The sequence below is a fragment of the Sarcophilus harrisii genome, chromosome 2 (assembly GCF_902635505.1).
Source record: "Sarcophilus harrisii chromosome 2, mSarHar1.11, whole genome shotgun sequence".
NCBI lineage: Eukaryota > Metazoa > Chordata > Mammalia > Dasyuromorphia > Dasyuridae > Sarcophilus > Sarcophilus harrisii.
Window position 1 is genome coordinate 493,596,621 of NC_045427.1, and position 18,786 is coordinate 493,615,406.

General features: G+C 33.9%; 1 protein-coding gene across 1 annotated transcript; it reads left to right on the forward strand.

Annotated features, from left to right (window-relative positions):
* Positions 1–9,879: 9,879 nt before the first annotated feature.
* Positions 9,880–10,815, forward strand: LOC100930300 (olfactory receptor 49-like). Its single transcript, XM_023499481.2, has one exon. It carries the CDS (start codon positions 9,880–9,882, stop codon positions 10,813–10,815), a length of 936 nt encoding a protein of 311 aa, XP_023355249.2.
* Positions 10,816–18,786: the final 7,971 nt, after the last annotated feature.

Genomic DNA, 18,786 nt, shown 5'->3' on the forward strand with positions numbered 1-18,786 from the left:
ATGGAAGTCAGGAGGCATAGAATACAGCAAAGTCAACACCACAATTGTGCTTTCTTCATGTTGTTGTCCATTTCCTATGTTCCTGCAGCCTAAGTGTGGTTTTCTTCCTTATAATTCTTTAAAACAAATCCAGTTATTACTGTTGCATTTGAAATTTTTGACTGTATCATCATGTTGTATATGTTTTTAAAACCTCATCTAAAGTAACTCAAATTGTTTTTACCTTCTGTGAGTTTATGATTTAAAATGTACAAAATTGATATGGTCAATTGGGTAAAATAAACATATATTGAAAAAATTATCTCTTTAAATAATGTATCTGCATAAATTAAAATCAAGAGGGAAGGAAGTTTATTTCATGAAGTAGAAGGTTAGTTAAGTTGGAATCATTCTCAGTTACAGTTAAAAATAGTCTCATTTGGAGTGGTTCAATGATTTTTAAGAGTGATAGAAATAAATGCTATTAGTAATGATTCTCCCAAAAATTCCATCTTTTGCCTTCCTGCAAAGGTATCTCTTCCAAACCTGGAACACAGCAATTCCTTTTCTCCTTTTGTAACATGTCTCAGCTCTCAACTCAGGTGTCACCTGTATCACACAAATCTATCCCCTCCTCCAGATATTAGTTCTTTTTTCCTCCTCAGATTAACTTGTATCTGTTTTATCAAAGAAAAGGTGACATCATTCCCATCAAGCAAATTTCTTGAGGTCAGGTCATTTTTCTTTTTAGTTTTGTACCCTAAGTAAGAGGGAATAGTAAGTGTCTTTTGAATTGAAGAATATGATTCCTAATTTCTTTCTCATAGGAGATGCCTTAAGCATAGTTACAAGCTGGAGCATCTTTGAGAATATTTGTCATGTGGTGGAAATGATGAACTTTGGAAATAAACCAAGATGACAGAAAGAAATTATCGGAAAATGTTCAATCAAGGCTTTTGGAGCAGACTCACTAGTTTAAACTTTTTAAATTGAGAAATGAAGTTTTTGCTGTTGTTGTTCAATAGATTTTTATATTCTTTTATAAGATTCTCAAAGAATCATGGGATTGAACATTCAGAGCATGAAGGGACCTCTGAGACCATCTCTTTTGATGATTAAGTCCAATTTCTTTTTATAGATCAAGAACTTGGGAATCAAAGAAGTTACACGATTTGCCCAAGATCACACAAGGTTTTTCAGCAACTACTTAATTCAAATTCAGATTCTCTGACTTCAGATTGAGCATTTTTTCCACTGTACTATATTGCTGAGAGATGGACATTGAATGGTCATGGGAAGTTGAAGAAAACAACTTAGGTTATATTAGGAATAGACTGCAGTCCACCAAAAAGATCAATTTTTCAATGACCAAGCAGGAAATTTTCAGGGAATTATTAAGAGTGTGTGACCTTAAGAATACAGATGGGGGGACAAATATAGTTATTAGAGGAGATCTCTTCTAAAAAGTCTGTTCTAATTCTTCTAGAAAAGGAGATCTCCTCTAATTACTATTTTTGCCGTCCCCCCTGCATTCAATCAGAGCTACTACAAAAGAAACCAAGTAGTTCTTTTATATAATGATGGAGATCTATGAAGTATGCGCAAATGAAGCAAGAGAGGCTTCCAGAGAAGCTCCACATAAGGAGATATGGGGCTTCCAGAGAAAGGGAGGATACATAGATAGATGATAGATAGATAGATAGATAGATAAATAGATAGATAGATAAAGATAATAAATGAAGAGAGGATAGGGTTGATAGATGGCTGATTTTTACCCTCAAGTACAGGCTATTTTCCAAAGGCTTTTTAAACATTTAATGTACTATGTAGGGTATTTTTGGTTTACAAGAGAAGGTCATTGACTGTAATATATTATTTTCTAGCCCTATTAAATTGATAATTAATTACCCAGAAATTATGTCTCTCGGACTTTTATTTGTTACACAGCACTTAGCACAGTGCTTGGAATTTAAATGTTTAATAAACGTTCTTTTTCTGTCTATCTCTGATTTTGCCTCTCTCTCTCTCCATCTATCTTCTCTCTTTTCATTCATCTATCAACCAAAATAGAAAAGCACATATCCTGAGAACTTGGGCTATCTCATCTATAAGCAATGTCAGAGACTGAATAACCTAAAGGGACTGGTTTCTTAATGAGGAAATAGGAAGGAAAAACCTTAATCTTAATTTAATAATTGGTTATTAATATGAGTGAGAAAGAATCAATTCTTTCAGCTGGGGATACAAATGTAAGCAAACAAGATGTTGCCTAGTTTCATAGAGTTTCTATTCTAAGACAAAATATAAAGATGCTTTCATATGGCTTGTTTAATAATCAGTGAAATTGTTCTTTATACATTTGGAACTTTTTCCTATAGCATAGTGATATCTCATTCATGTGTTTTATATATACATATATAGACACATACACACACATACATATATATATATATACTATATTATATTTATATTTAAGAAAGATGTTCTGGAGTTATCAGACACTGGTTCTCAGGGGCTGGTTGTTAAATTTTCAGAATGAGTATTTATCCTTCAGAAATCAGTAAAGCCCTTTTGGCTTCTAGGTCACTATATTGTTTAATTGTAAGTGTTTAGAGATTTTAAAATAATAATAATAATGCAAGCCATGAATGCTTATATAAGTACAGAAGCAAGTAAGAAAGGCCTATATTTGAAATTACTGATATTCTCATATTTTGGTAATACATAGTTTATGCTTTCTGTTAAGATAGGATCATGCCTTTTTTTGGTGATGAAGCTGATAAGGCACTCTCCTAGTAATTCATATGTCACTGAGACTCCTTTAAGCCAATAATCATAGATCTTATCCTCACACCCATTGCCACTTTCCAGCTTGACAGAAAAGCTATAATTTTAATCATCTTTTTTGCTATAAACATGCTGTGTCATCTATTATATTCATCCACATGAAACTTTTCTGTTTCACATTTTATCCAACTTGCACTTTTATTGTGTTGGCCTTCATTGTGATCATATAGATAAGCAAAAATTTTCCACATTTGTCTTCTTTAGGGCATCTCTTTATCCTCTATTTTTTACTTTCTCTTCTATTTTTTTTTCTTCCTAATCTCTGTGATGTAGTTCCTGACTAACAGTGATTTGTTTATTTTGTTCTTTGCACTGCTTGTCCTTGTCCGACCTTTAGACTTTCATTTTAATTGTTAAGTAAGGGGATCAAGAATTTCTGATATATTTTTCTCTTTTGTTTTCCATTCTGAATGCTTCTTTAACTGACGTTTTCTGCTCTGCACACTGGCTAAGTGCTGATATAATCTTCAAGTGTCTTCCACAGGTCTTCTATAGTTATCTCAAGTTCCTTTTGCCATGCTGGTTTTTAAGAACTCTTTTTAGAAGGATTTTTAGGTATCTCACCTTTCTTCCTATGAGCTTTGTCACATTAGTGGCTATAGCACATACTAATTATTTTTATATTATCCTGAATTATTTTTATATTATCTATTAAATATTTTGGGAAATGTATTCATTCATGGCATTTATAAAGATAGTAGTTTTCATAAATTATTCTATCCTGACACAATTCACCTAATAGTTGGATTTGAGCCATCAAAATCCAGAAGGTCCTTTTGAAATGTCACTTTAAGAATACCCATCTCCTTTTCACAAGCATGAGACAATGGTGGGTTTTTTGTCACTATTTCATTATTGGGTAGCATCTGGATATTATGTTGTACAAGTTTACAATGATTTTCTTTTTTGAAAGAAGTTTTTATTGATGGTTTTTTTTTATATAATCATAGTTTTCCACAATATCTCTCCCCCTCCTCCTCCAGAGAGCCAGTCCACAGTACAAATAAAGACAAGGGGAGGAAGACAGAGAGACACAGAGAAACTGAAAGAGAAAGAAGGAAAAAATCAGTATATATATCAGTTACAACTGATATACATAGTTACATATATATGTATTATATATATTTAAGTTATAACTGAAAAGTACATTAAAAAGAATCTGAAAATACATGCAATGTAAAAAACTTCCGAGTCTCTCACCTCTACATAGAGGGAGGGTTTCTTCTCATATCTCTGTAGATGTATGTTTATTGTTTATAATTTTTAAAATTCACTTTGAATTTTTGTGGTTGTTCTTTCCATTTAAATTATCGTGTATGATTTTTTTGGCTATACTTACTTCTGTATCAGTCATGCAGATATTTCCATACTTCTCTATACTTATTACATTCATCATTCATCATTTCCTATACCATAATGATATCTTATTCATGTGTTTTATATATATACATATATAGACACACATATACATATATGTACACTATATTATATTTATATTTAAGAAAGATGTACTGGAGTTATCTCACATTGGTTTTCAAGGGCTAGTTGTTAAATTTTCAGAATGAGTATTTATCCTTCAGAAATCAGTAAATGCTACAAATCCGAACTTGATTTATTGTTATATATTGTTTGTTTAGACTTAAGAAAGTGAAGGAGAAAATGTCAATAACACATATTAAACTTAAAAGTATGTCTCACATACAGAATTGTTAAACATTTTATTAGCATACTATAATGTGTATGTGCATATTTATGTATGTATGTGTGAGTGATATGGAGTGAGGCAGAGTGGAATGAGAGTGACAAGAGAGGGGAAGTATACAGCTAGATAATGTTCAGATAATGAACTTCATGTTGCTATTAAGCAAGAAGTAATAACCATATTTTTCACAAATATAACTTCAAATAGTGCAAATTCTAATATATGCAACAATTTCACAGGATTTCTCCTAGCCCCTTACATACAAATACAAATACTCTCATACATATATGTATACACACAAAAGAATTCCATGAATATATATATATATATACATATAAAACCACGTACTTAAATACATATACATACTGTGTTATGTATGTATGTATGTTCACATTTTGTGGAGAGAAAGAGAAAGAAAAAGAGAGAGACAGACAGACAGAATTAGAGAAACTTAAAGTACTGTATTCCTATTACTTAGAACAGTGTATCTGGCAAATATTAGACATTTAATAAATACTAATTTACTGATTGACTAACATTAATCATTGATTAATGACTAAGACCACATTGTAGTCCACCAATTACCTCAGATTTTTTTTTAGATAAATTACTATTTATCCAATATTTGAAGTTGATATTTTGAGCTCATATTGAAGAAGGAGGGGAACTAAGAACATTCAAACTGTATCAATATGAAGGATTTAGGGTTATTCTATCAAATTTCATCTTCTTAGATTTGACTTCTTAGATTGGAAGAGATTTATCTCTTCCAGTTTTACACTATCTACAAATTGATGATACATCTTGGGACAGAAACTCTGCTTCCTCTCTTTCAAGAGGCTGGAATCAAGAACTCCTCCTTCTTTTTCCATAAATCTACATCTAAGAATGCTTAGTGTTGGAGGAGATACCACATAATGAATATAGCACTGGGCTTAAAGTGACCAGTACTTTTACTGGATTTTTTTTTTGTACTTTTTTTGTACTTGATGACATTGATGAATGCTTCTTCTTTTCTACTATTTTAGACTGCGAGATCTCCCAGTGATCTTGATAGTCTATCTGATAATTGAATGTTTCATCTGACTTAATACATCAAGTATGCCCCAGCCAGGTAGCAAGACGTCTAATAGATAGAGCACTGGGTTTGAAATTAGGAAGGCTCATCTTCCTTAGTGTAAATCTGGTCTCAGACACTTATTAGCTAGGCAAGACACTTAATTTGGTTTACCTCTGTTTCCTCATCTGCAAAATGGCAAACCTCTCCAGTATCTTTGCCAAGAAAATCCCCAAAGGGATCACAAAGAATCAGAAATGATTAAACAACAAATGATTGCCATGAGGAAAAGGTATTAGATTCATTCTGTTTAGTCTCAGGAAGTAAAACCAGGAGTAATGAGAAGGGTCAAAAAGGCAAATTAAGGCTTGATTTCAGGAACAAATTCCTAATGAATAGTGCTATCCTACAATTGAAAAGTCTGCCTGAAAAGTAGAGGATTGCTCATCACTGGAGGTCTTCCAATAGAATGTGTAGATCTTGGGTATACTACAGGGAAAATAGAGTGGGGGAGGAATAGGATTGAAGTTATTTCCTACTTTAAAATTCTGTGACTCAGTGATCATGAATCATGGAGTCCATAATTTTATATGTGAAAAGAACAAGACCCACAGAATTAGAAATCACTTTCCCAGGGTCATATGGCTAAGAAAAAGAGCCAAGATTGGTGAAAGGCAAGTGATCATTCCCATCTTCTCCAACTTTCAAAGTCCAGGTGCTTTCTCTTTGAACAGAAAGAAATATCCTCAGGAACAGGAGCAATACATTAGACAACCAACTAAATTATTAGCTCACCAAGATCACTTTCAGTTCTCATTGTCTGAATATAGGAATCTAGGAATATGCCTGGGCAAGAATGCAAATTTATCCTGCTTTAAGAAAAACTTAGGAGGGCAGCTAGGTGGCACAGTGGATAGAGCACCAGCCCTGAAGTTGGAAGGATTTGAGTTCACATCTAAACTCAGACACTTAATACTTCCTAGCTGTGTGACCCTAGGCAAGTCACTTACCCCCAATTGTCTCAGCAAAGAAAAAAAAAGAAAAAAAACTTAGGCAGATTATTTCAAAGGTCCAAGGGTACTTTTAGGATTTAATAGCTTAAAATTGCATGATTTTGGGGACATCTTGTATACTATATGCCAGATTTCAAACTTTTAAATAAATTAGGGAAATTCTAGTCACATTGTAATAATTTTACAGAACAAAATACAGAAAGAGGGGAAAGGTGAAATTCTCCACTTTCTATAACTGACAGAAATTATTTGGGATTACTACTCTCATGCACTGTACTTCCAACCTCTGATTACAACCAAGCCTCTGTGATGGCCACGCTGCCCAGATTCTGGGCATAATCTTGTCTGTCATCTTCCTTCTCCAAATCTCTCAAATTGTTACCAAATATAATACTATACAATTGAACTTTCTCAAAGCTAATTGTATGTCTTAATCAAAACAAAGAGAAAAAACTTTTAGTCCCAAAGATGGAAAAAGTAACAGCCAAGAGGTTTGGGATAAGATTGGGTCCTTGTTATCATCAAGTTATAATGAATCTCAGGAGAACCCAGTCCTACCAATCAAGACTGGGAAGAACCCTGGGAGGGTCAACATTTGCTTCTGTACCTCAATGTTTCCATAGAAACAAAGTAGCACCCCAAAAACTACAGAACTAGTACTTGCTCCACAGAGAGAATGCCTATTCCACAAATATCTCACACACATCTCCTGCCTTTTGTGCACACTTCATCCCTACATGTAAAAGAACAATTTATCAAGAAGCCCCTAGGGGTTCACCTGGGGATAAACTAAATGAGTCTCCATCAGCCAAAGTCACCCTGTGACCTAGGAGGGAAAGAAGGATTTGTTCCCAATAATGCTTGCATTCTACACCAAGTTTCTTCTCTAGAAGCACAAGAAGGTACTTAGAGGAAGGGATCAGGGGATGATGCTATTATGGGCCTGGCTGGCAGGAGGGAACCAGAGACTGTATTTTCTTTGCTATGAAGTTATTTATGGCATGTGATTTTAATTAACTAACCACATATGAAGTTGAGGGTGGGGTTGTTAGAAATTAAAGCAACTGAAAGATATGAAAACTAGATGCAAAAAGGGAAAAAAAGATACAAGTTGATTTTTTAAGTTGTACATATTACATATTAGCTCCTGGAAGTGGCAATGAGAATCAGATGTCCCCTCCAATTCTCTTGAGTACAATGCTTACTATCAGCAGTACTAGTAGGAGCCTAAAAGTGATCTGAGTATTTGCAAGAATTACTTATCTTCCTTATGACAATAAAATGAAATATTTGTAAAGTACCTTACAAATCTTAAAATGCTAGATAAACTTTACCTATTATTGTTAAGTATTATTATTATACTGGATATTCTAGCAAACTTATTGATTATCCAGGGAATCTTCATGGAATGCTGTTACAAGGTTGCTCAACCTCATCTGTGCACCATTTCATAGTTATAATTGAATAACCCAAAGATTCTGACATCAGATTTGAGTAAAATCTTTCAGTATTCTTACACAGAGAAGGAAAATCACAGCCCCTCCAGAAATAATTAAATCGCACAGACCAGAATGAAATATTCCTTAAGGCATAACAGGGAAAGGCCACCAGGCAGGACATCTCAAAAGGACCTCTACAACCTGAACAATACACTCTCACTCAGCTCTACATGGAGCCAAAACTGCATTTTTAGACTGAGAGAAGAGAATGGTTCTCTCTCTTATTAACAGCCGATTGAGCATCCAGAACACCCCCACCTTACACCTGCTGAAATTTCTCTCCTCCTGTTAGAGCCCTGGAAAAAGGGAAGAATACTAAGGTGTCCAGGGATGGTGAATCTCTTCTTCACAGTCAAATGAGCTCTCACAAAGCTGTTTATTCATGATTTCTGAATGAGGTGGGAAGAACTAAACAGTTTATCAACTGGCACTCAGCATGTACATTAGAAGAAAGTAAAGTGCTGAGATGTTATAATTGTTATTGTGATTGGAAGAACGAAAAAGCATCAACTGAACACTTACTGTAGGATAAGGAGTAGCATTTAATTTATGTTTCTCTATGAACCTAAGGTCTGTTTCTAGCCATAATCAAATACAACCCAGATTCTCAATATCTTAAATGTGTACTTTTGTCTCTTCTAAAATATTTTATGCACTATATTATTTTTCTTAATTAATCTGACCACTTCTCTAATATACTCTATTGACAATGAATTTCACTCTTATCAAAAAAACTAAATGCTCTATTGAGCAGATTGACCTGAAACTTAACTTGATTAGACAAACTTTACCAACTGGATCAGTTATGAAATCATTAACCAATATTATTGCTTTAATAAATCCTTTATGATTAACAAACATATCATCTTAACTTAACTTAAATTGCAGTTTTCCTGGGACTATTCAATACTTTAATCATTTAACTATTATTTCCCCTAGTGTAATTACTGTTCTTTTTTACATGCTACTTTTATACTTATTAGTATTGGAGAAAATAACCAAATAAACTTTATGTCAAATATACAGCATAACTTTCAAAATGCATCAATGAAAACAAAGTACCATTCTTATTTGCCCAAATTTTATCTTCCTTCAGTTTTATATGTAATTTACATAGAATTGTGTTTTTCACATTTAAAATTTTTATATCATCATTATATTTAAGAGTTACAAATAGCAATAATTATTAGACAGATAAATTAGAGAGGGCATCTCTTCCCAAGTTTTTCATGAATGTCCTATGACATATCAGATTTGGAGAGAGATAGTATTCATGGCATAAAAAGAGGAGTCCTAGAACAATGAAAACTATGAGAAAAGATCATCAAACATCTTGAGAAAAACAAAAAGCAAAAATTTGTGAGAATACCCTTCTTATAAAAGGAACAAAAAAAAGAAAACCCATTTTGCTTAGGAATGTCAGATTTTCTAAATGAGAGGATGATAAGGACAGGGATTTTCTATAAAATTTTCATTCACCAGTCAAACTATTGTTATTAATCTTAATATTACTCCTCCTTAACAATCCCAGCCAATGTTGAAATTTTAACAAGATCCTCAATCCAGGAAAATGTCCATATAAATCACAAACTTGAACAAGAGGTCTAGAAGATGGGTAAGGTGAAAGGTAAGATGGAGGATGTTGCTACATATAAAAATAATGGAATCGTTCAATTTAAAAAGCTTCATTCTTCTGTTCCCTTCAGTTCTAGATCAAATATGATCCCAGAGCCCCAGAGCCTCTCCTCTTAATGCCATGACTCTCTGACCCCAACATGGAGCATGGGGAACAGCACCACTATAACTAAGATCATTCTTCTGGGACTCACAGACGTCTGTGAATTCCAGATGCCAATCTTCGTGGGACTCCTCCTGACCTACCTTACCACACTGCTAGGGAACCTCCTCATCATTGTTGTCACCCTGATGGATCATCGCCTTCATACCCCTATGTACTACTTCCTCAGAAACTTTGCTGTTCTGGAAATCTGGTTCACTTCCATCATCTTTCCCAAGATGCTGAACAACATCCTAACAGGGAACAAGACCATCTCCTTACTGGGATGCTTCCTGCAGTTTTTCTTCTACTTTTTCCTAGGAACCACAGAATTCCTCCTCCTAGCTGTGATGTCCTTTGATAGGTATGTGGCAATCTGTAATCCCTTGCGTTATGCTACCATCATGAATAAAAGGATCTGTGTGCAGCTGGTGCTGTCCTCATGGGTAGGAGGTTTCCTTCTCATCATAATCCCAAGCAGTATCACATTGCAAAAGCCTTTCTGTGGCCCCAATATCATCAATCACTTTTTCTGTGATAATTTCCCATTGCTAGAACTGGTCTGTGCAGATACAAGCCTGGTGGAACTGATGGGCTTTGTTGTGGCCAATGTAAGTCTGCTGGGTACCTTATCTGTCACTGCCTCTTGTTATGGCCATATCCTCTACACAATCCTACGCATCCCGTCAGCCACGGAGAGGCAAAAAGCCTTTTCCACTTGTTCCTCCCACATCATTGTGGTATCCCTTTTTTATGGCAGTTGCATCTTTATGTATGTCAGGGCAGGTAAAGGGAGTGAAGGAGAGAACCTGAACAAGGTGGTGGCCATCCTCAACACTGTAGTGACCCCCATGCTCAACCCTTTCATCTACACTCTGAGGAACAAACAGGTGAAACTGGTGATTAGGGAAAAGGTGGCCAAGTGGATTTCTCAGGCCTGAACTGGAGCTGAACAAGCTATATACATCATAAATAGAATATAATCAGAGGGAACACTTAATAACTCCTATCATAAAACTCCTATCATAAAACGTCATCATGAAAATATTGTTTCACAACTTCAATATAGCCTACTTCTTACTCCTCTTGTTCAAATCTTGGTTTAGTTCATCTCTTCTATCCTATCATAAAGCTTCCAGCCCACTTCAATTTCATGCTTACTATTAAGTGTGGGAAAGTCAAATATTAGATACATACTACCTGTATCTTTATCTACCTGTAATCATCATCATCTCCATGGTCCTAGAAGAAGTAATAATAATTCAAATAAATGAGAAAACAATATGTAGACTAAGATCGCAATCTAATTACCATGTGTTTCCTTTATTATTCATCGTTTCCCCTTTCTATCAAAGTGAACCACTAAAAAAAAAAACTTGCATAACAATATCACTTCCGCTTATTATTGTACTGATAAATGTTTAACAATCAGCTCTCTGGAAAAGAAAAATATACTTCCAACATACTTTAAAATTTGATCTGTATTATTAACATTTTATATCACTTTTCAAAGTCTAGACAATCAAAAATACTAAATAAAGCCCTGATTGATAGCATCTGCCAATTTCCAAATGTTCACAATGAAAATTTAACTATTAGCTCTTGTAAGTCAGTATAAGATGGTTCCAAGATACTCCTGCATCTACTTCTGTACTCTAGTTGAACTTCATATAAATATTTTTATCATACTTGTTTCCTCTAGGTCCTGAGCTTCTTCATCTAAGAACTTATATTTCAATACTTTGAGATTATGTAGCAAAAATAGTTCTTGGACAAAAGACATAGATACAGTCTATCATTAACCTCATACTTGAAACAATTCCATCTTGATGGAACCTGCAAGAGTCTGTGCTCTGTGGGCATTGTCTCTGAAAGAACAGGATCACTTCTGTATCATGATGAGATATCCTAGTAGAACTTCAGTGGGGACTTCACACAACAATACTATCCCAGTATACAGTTACATCCAGCTCCTTTTTCTTTCCTCACTTTCAACTATTCTTTTCCTTTTGGATATATTCTTCTCTATCCTCATTCAAGGTGAATGAGGTTCACCTCATTGAAATTCACCTCATGAAATGATTCTCAAGGTGAGAATCCCATAATTTCACCAACACCTATGAGATAAATGTTTCTTCTTTCTTTGTAATTTCTCATTTATCCCATTGACTCAAATGAACTTAGGGGTCTCATTGAAGTGGGCATGCCCTCTCTCTAGATAATATCACATTTTATACATTTCCATTTATCTGGTGAAATTCTCGTTGATGTTTTGCCATAACTTGAACCCAGAAAGTCCTCACTTAACATGCTAGGGGTCTGTGATGTTTTTGCTTTCTCTTGATGTCACAGGAATATAAATGGCACACATAGATTGTCCAGTGGTTGTCCCTTGCTCTTAGCAATGATCAACCAATCTTTTTTCCCCTATTTTTTTACTCCCTTTTTACTTGTTGTTGTTGTTGTTGCAGCCTGATCATATTCACCACATTCCTCTCTCTTGTTCTTTTTTCTTCCTTTCTGATCCTTTCTTCAAATAGCACAATCTCATCTACAAAAAAAAGAAGCATCTGGAAGATATTGTAATCTATAGGAAATTCTTCTTTAACTTGGAGTCTGTGCTAGATTCTCCTTATTGACAATGGCAAATACTTTTAGGAGGGAAGAGAATAATCGTTTACAGAGTGCCTACTATGTGCCAGGCACTGTGCTATGTACTTTACAGATATTATACTACCATTTAATTTTCTCTCTATTTTATACCTCAGCAAATAGATATTAGTGATCAGGGGCTCATCAATAAGTATCTTTGATAATAACTATCATTCATATAGCACTTTAAGGCTTGCAAAGTGCTTTACATATATTATCTTATTTGATACTCACAACAATCACAAGGTAGATGCTATTATCATCCCCATTTTACAGATGAGGAAACAAAATCTGAGAGAAGTCAGTTATGAAGATGATATTCATGAAACAAGGTTATTTCTGTTGTATGTTTTTCAAGGAATCTTACCTATTTTTGATATATACTCAAAGAAACCTTCTTAAAGAAAATCATTTTAAGTAGTATTTTGTTCTACTGAATCAAATGTTTTTTAAATAGTCCACAAAGCACAATGAGATATTATCTACATCTTTTCATTAATTGTCTCTTGGTAAAGATATAACCTGCTGTGGAATGTCACTTCTATTTCCATCTAATACCTTACTGAGGACACCCTTGATGCATGCAGATTGTCCTCATAGAAGTTTTATGTAAATGAAAAATAGATATGATTCTATAATCATTAAGCTTCCCTCAGTTGTCTTTTTTGGGATAATAACTGGGGCTATTTTCTTCTCACCTTTGGTATTTTCACTCCTTGAAAATCAAACACATTCAGAACCTCCAACATGGAGCTCCTCTGTTTCCCTTTGGACCTCTTTATCTGCTTTGCTAATCTTTGTTCTCTTCAGGACTATTTGTACCTCCTTTACAAACATATCTGGGGGAAAAAAACCAAAATAAATAAAAATTGATAAGGATGGCAAAAAAAAAAGGAAAAAGCAATATACATATCTGAGCTGACATTAAAATCTAAATGTGGTGGTTCAAAAGTTTGTAATAATGAAAAGATTTTTTTCAAAGAATATTTTAGAAACTTTTCCCTCCTTTTTTTAGTTGTCTTTGTTTCATTTTCATCTTTTGATACTGTCAGGATGATTTTGCTTAGCTAAGCCTCTTAACAAACTTTCTTTTCCTTGTCTCTCTATTACTTCTTTCTGTTTTATGAGATGATTCTGTTCATAATATTCCCTCTCAACTCAACATTTTAAAAATAAGTATACATTCTAAACCAATATTGTCAGTGACTGCCATATTTATTTTTGAAGTAAGTAAAATGTTTACTGGCCAAGGAGGTTTTGATAAACTCTTTGGGTTTCTTCATTTTAGTCATTGATTTGTATAACTCCTATATAAAATTAATTCAGTGTCAATTTTTTTTTCCTAACCCATTAGAATGTAAGCCACTTAAGAATGAGGACTATGTTTTTGCTTTGCTTTGTATCCCCAACACACAGCACTCTTGCTGGCACATAATAAGCACTTAATAAATGGTTAGCATTTATATAGATCTTTAACATTTACAAAGATATTCACAAATATTGTCCCATTTTATTCTCACAACTACTTTGGGAAGTAGATGCTGTTATTATTTTTACAGACAAGTAAACTGAAATAGACAAATGTTAAATGACTTGCCCAGGTCACATAACAAGCAACTATAGATTTGAACTCAGTTCTTCTTGACTCCATGTTCAACTTTCTTTTTTTTTTCTTTTCTTTTTTTTTTTTAATTTATTTTTTTCTGGTTTTACACATACATTCTTTAAAAAAAAAAACACATTTCCTTATGAATCATATTGGGAGATAAAAATCAGAACAAAGGGGAAAAAACATAAGAGAACATAAGGGGAAAAACAAGAAAAAGGGGGCATGGGGAAAGTGAACATAGCATGTGCTGATTTACATTCATTCTCCATAGTTCTCTCTCTGGATGTGGATGGCATTTTCCATCCAAAGTTTATTGGGATTGCTTTGGATCACTGAACCACCAAACCACCAAGAAGAACCAAGTCTTTCAAGATGATCATTGCACAATCTTGCTGTTACTGAGTACAATGTATTCTGGTTCTGCTTGTTTCACTCAGCATCAGTTTGTGTACATCTCTTCAGGCCTTTTATAGTTTAAAATAAACTTTTATAGAACAATTTTATTGAACAATAATATTCTATTACTTTCACATACCATAACTTATTCAGCCATTTCCAATTGATGGGCAAGTACTCATTTTTCAATTCTTTGCCATCACAAAAACAGCTGCTACAAACATTTTTGCACATATGGGTTTTTTCCCTCCTTATGATTTATGACCCAATAGTGACACTGCTGTATCAAGGGATATGCCCAAAGGGCATAGTTCCAAATTGCTTTCCACAATGGTTGGATCACTTCGCAACTCCAGCAGCAATGCATTTGTGTCCCAGTTTTCTCATATCCCCTTCAACATTTATCATTATCTTTTCCTGTCATATATTTACTTTCTTTTTTAAATATGTCTGCATTTTATTATTCTTTCTTATAGCTTTATATTAATTTTTACCTTTACTTTAAAAAGTAAGTGGTCTGAAAATACACAGATAGCTAATTCAGGAATGACTGTAAGATCAGTATTCAATTGCTTACTATCTATTTAAATACACTTAATTTCATTTTTTAAAAAAATGCTATTCAACATTCAACAGTCTAGTTTTTTTGTATTCTTTTGTATTCATAATGCTTAGATAAGAGGCTTCTGTGCAATCTTCAAGTCTTTGATCTCTCCCATTCCTTACTCCTGAATCATATTTTCCAATCTATTTCTTATCATCTTTTTCTATTTTCACCTTTGTATTGAAGTTACCAAGTATCAGTATATATGTTAATATAATATGAATGGTCTTATCAAAGGATTTTTCTGCCTTTTTCATTGAGGGAAGCTATGTGGTACACAGAATAGAACATGAAGCCTGGAATCAATAAGGTTCATCTTCCTAAGTTCAAATTTGATTTCAGATGCTTACTAGTTGTTGGATTCTAGATAAATCACTTAGCCCCATTTGCCTCGGTTTTCTCATCTCTAAAATGAACTGGAGAAGAAAATGGCAAACCACTTCAACATCTTTGCCAAGAAAATCCCAAACGGCGTCATGAAGAGTTGGACATGACTGATCAACAAAACAGCAAACCTATTCATCCACTCAACTGATGTTGTCACATAAGTTATATTTACTTGCATCATGGTTTGGTTTTGGTTTTGCATGTACTCATCATAAGCAGTGAAATACAAGTTGACCAAGTTTTGGATGAAATAATGCTTCCTGATATCTTTGGGCACAAGATAAGACCAAATCTGCACATTTCTTTCTTTCCTCTCTAAAGAAAACTTGTGAGCAATACTTCAATTTAGTTACAAATTCCTTCAGTCTTGTCTCTTTCTTTATAGCAAGAAATGTCAAGATTGACACAATTCATTTCCTGTTGTAACATGTATACTCATTGATCCACAGATAAAGATCTTATATTTTATGTAATGAAAACTAATGTTGACAGTTTAAAACTGTGATCCATATCCTCTGTCGCCTTTCCTGCTACTCTTCCTCCAATACTGCAGAATGGCAGAGACATTGAAGTTTTTTTGCTTTTTTATTGGCTTTTTTATTGGATTTGTTCTCCAATGAATTCCTGGATCTTCTTGCTATTTGTGCTATAGCTGCTCCTCTCATTATAGGTTTTAACATATTTACAATGAGATTTGCAACCATAATTTTCTCTCCTCTCATACCATAAACCAGCCTACTTCAGGTTGTGGAAAGTGGTCAAATGGAGACATTTTTTCCCTTTGTTTCATTAATTACTATGATCAAAAATTTTGTTTCTGAGTGATCAATACATTACTGATGAATATTCATAGTTGGTCCTCAGAAAGTAGATATAATACACTGTTGGGAAGCTTTTTTTTTTTTTTTTTTTTTTGAAGCTTGAAGCTTTTTTTTTTTTTTTTTTGAAGTATGATGGTACTTTCCAGAGCTTATGCTCCATTACCTCCAGCATCAAGAAACCAGGGTCTACTCCACACCATGTATTAAAACCCTCCTTTTCAATTTCTCTAAAAATATTAAATTGAGGAATAACATTTTTCTCTAAGAAGTCTCTAGACTCCAGAGGTTTCCAGACCCTGGAAAAGGCAGAATAAAAGTCAATCAAGAAACATGTATTAAGAGCCAAGCCCCTATCCCCAGAGATAAAAAGGCAGAAAACAGACATTCTTCTTTAAAAGCTTGAAGTCTAATAAGGAAGACAGCATGAAAAGAACCATGTATAAACAAGTTATTAACAAGATAAATTGGAAATAATCAACCAAGAGAAGGCAATAGAATTAAGAGGGATCAGAAAGGCCTCCTGTAGAGACAAACTTTCCTTAAGAAAATGAAATAAGGGTGACAACCCTAAATTTAACTCTAGTATTATTTACTTCCCAGCCTTGGAAGATTAGGTTATTGACTCCATGTAAAGAGTTTTCCTATTGATTTGTCCCCAGGAAGGATTTATTCCTACCTTTTCCAAAGAGCAAAAATAATGACTTGGATGTTTAATTCTGGGATGTATTTTTAAGACATCTTTTCTTGTCCAAGATTCCTAAAATTGTCTGAGGGCATAGGAAAATATGGACAGTGTGGCCATTTTTTTCCTTTGAACTAGAAACAAGTTAGTTATAGATTAATATTAAATTAAATCATATTGCTTCTGTTAGACTCAAAGCTAAATCACAAAACATAATATTAATACTGCTTTTTTCTTTAACAAGTAAGATTGTAAATCTCCCTGTTGGTTACACAGAATTTGTATGAATAAATATTTGAGACACTGGGATTTTGTTTGTTTTGTTTATTTTTATTGCCTTCTAGGAATTTGTATCTGATGAATTACTAATCAATCTTTTTTGTGTGTGTGCTGAAGTCTACTCCCTGTGGCATTTGGTTTAGCATATATAGAAGTTTTTTCACTATCTCTTCCTATTCAGCTTAAAGCCTTCATGAGATTTGCAGCCATAATCTTCTCTCTTCTCATACTACAACCACCTTAGTTCTGAATTATTGAAATTGCCTTCTAATTGGTATCCTGATTTGCAACCTCTCCTCTCTGCAATTCATTTTCCATATACCTGTCAAGTTAATTAATATTCTTGCTCTTAATCAACAGATCTCACCAGACATTTCCCTCCTTGAGACACTCCAGTGGCTCCCAATTGCTTCTAGGAAAAAATATAAACTAATTTGCTTGGTATTTAAAGAACATCACATGATCAGTTCTGATGGACATGGCTCTTTTCAACAATGAGATGAACCAAATCAGTTCTATTTGTTCAACAATGAAGAGAACCAGCTACACCCAGCGAAAGAACTCTGGGAAATTAATATGAACCACAACATAGCATTTCCACTCCCTCTGTTTTTGTCTGCTTGCATTTTTTTATTTCCTTCTTAGGTTATTTTTACTTATGTCTAAGTCTGATTTTTCTGGTGCAGCAAAATAACTGTATGGATATATATATATATGTATTGTGTTTAACATATACTTAACATATTTAACATGTATGGATCTGCCTGCCATCTAGGGGAGGGCGTGGGGGGAAGGAAGGGAAAAGTTGAAAAAGAGGGTTTTGAAATTGTCAATGCTGAAAAATTACCCATGCATATATCTTGTAAATAAAAGGCTATAATAAAAATTAAATAAAGAAAAAGAAAGAAAGAAAGAAAGAACATCACAGATTGGCTCCAGATTTCTGTCCCAACTTACTGCACATAACTTTCCTTTGCATACACCAAAATCCAGTCAACATGGATGACTTATTCCTATTACAGAACATTCTATTTCTCATCTTGTAGCTTTCCATAGAATTTGTTGTCTCTGCCATTTAGTCTTGTGTTAAGCCTACTTTTTAAATGTCTTAGCTCCCAAACAAGATTGTAAGCTATTTAATCGGGTAAAATACAAGAACTATCTTATGCATGTTGGTATTCCCACCTCATTTGCTATAGTGCTTTGTAGTGTATATATATGCGTACATACACATATACATTTCAAGGTTTATACATACAGACAGATAGATATGTATACATGCACACACACACACTCACACACATACACACAATGGTTGAATAGACCATGTCACCATGTCCCTGGCAACAAACAAGCATCTGAGTGAAACCAAGTTGAGGAGCAAACTGACCTCATAGAATTATCTTGAATTATCTTTTACGGAGAGAACTATCCTGTACTAAGCCCATTGTCTCTGTATACTTTCTGGAGGTTAAGCTACAG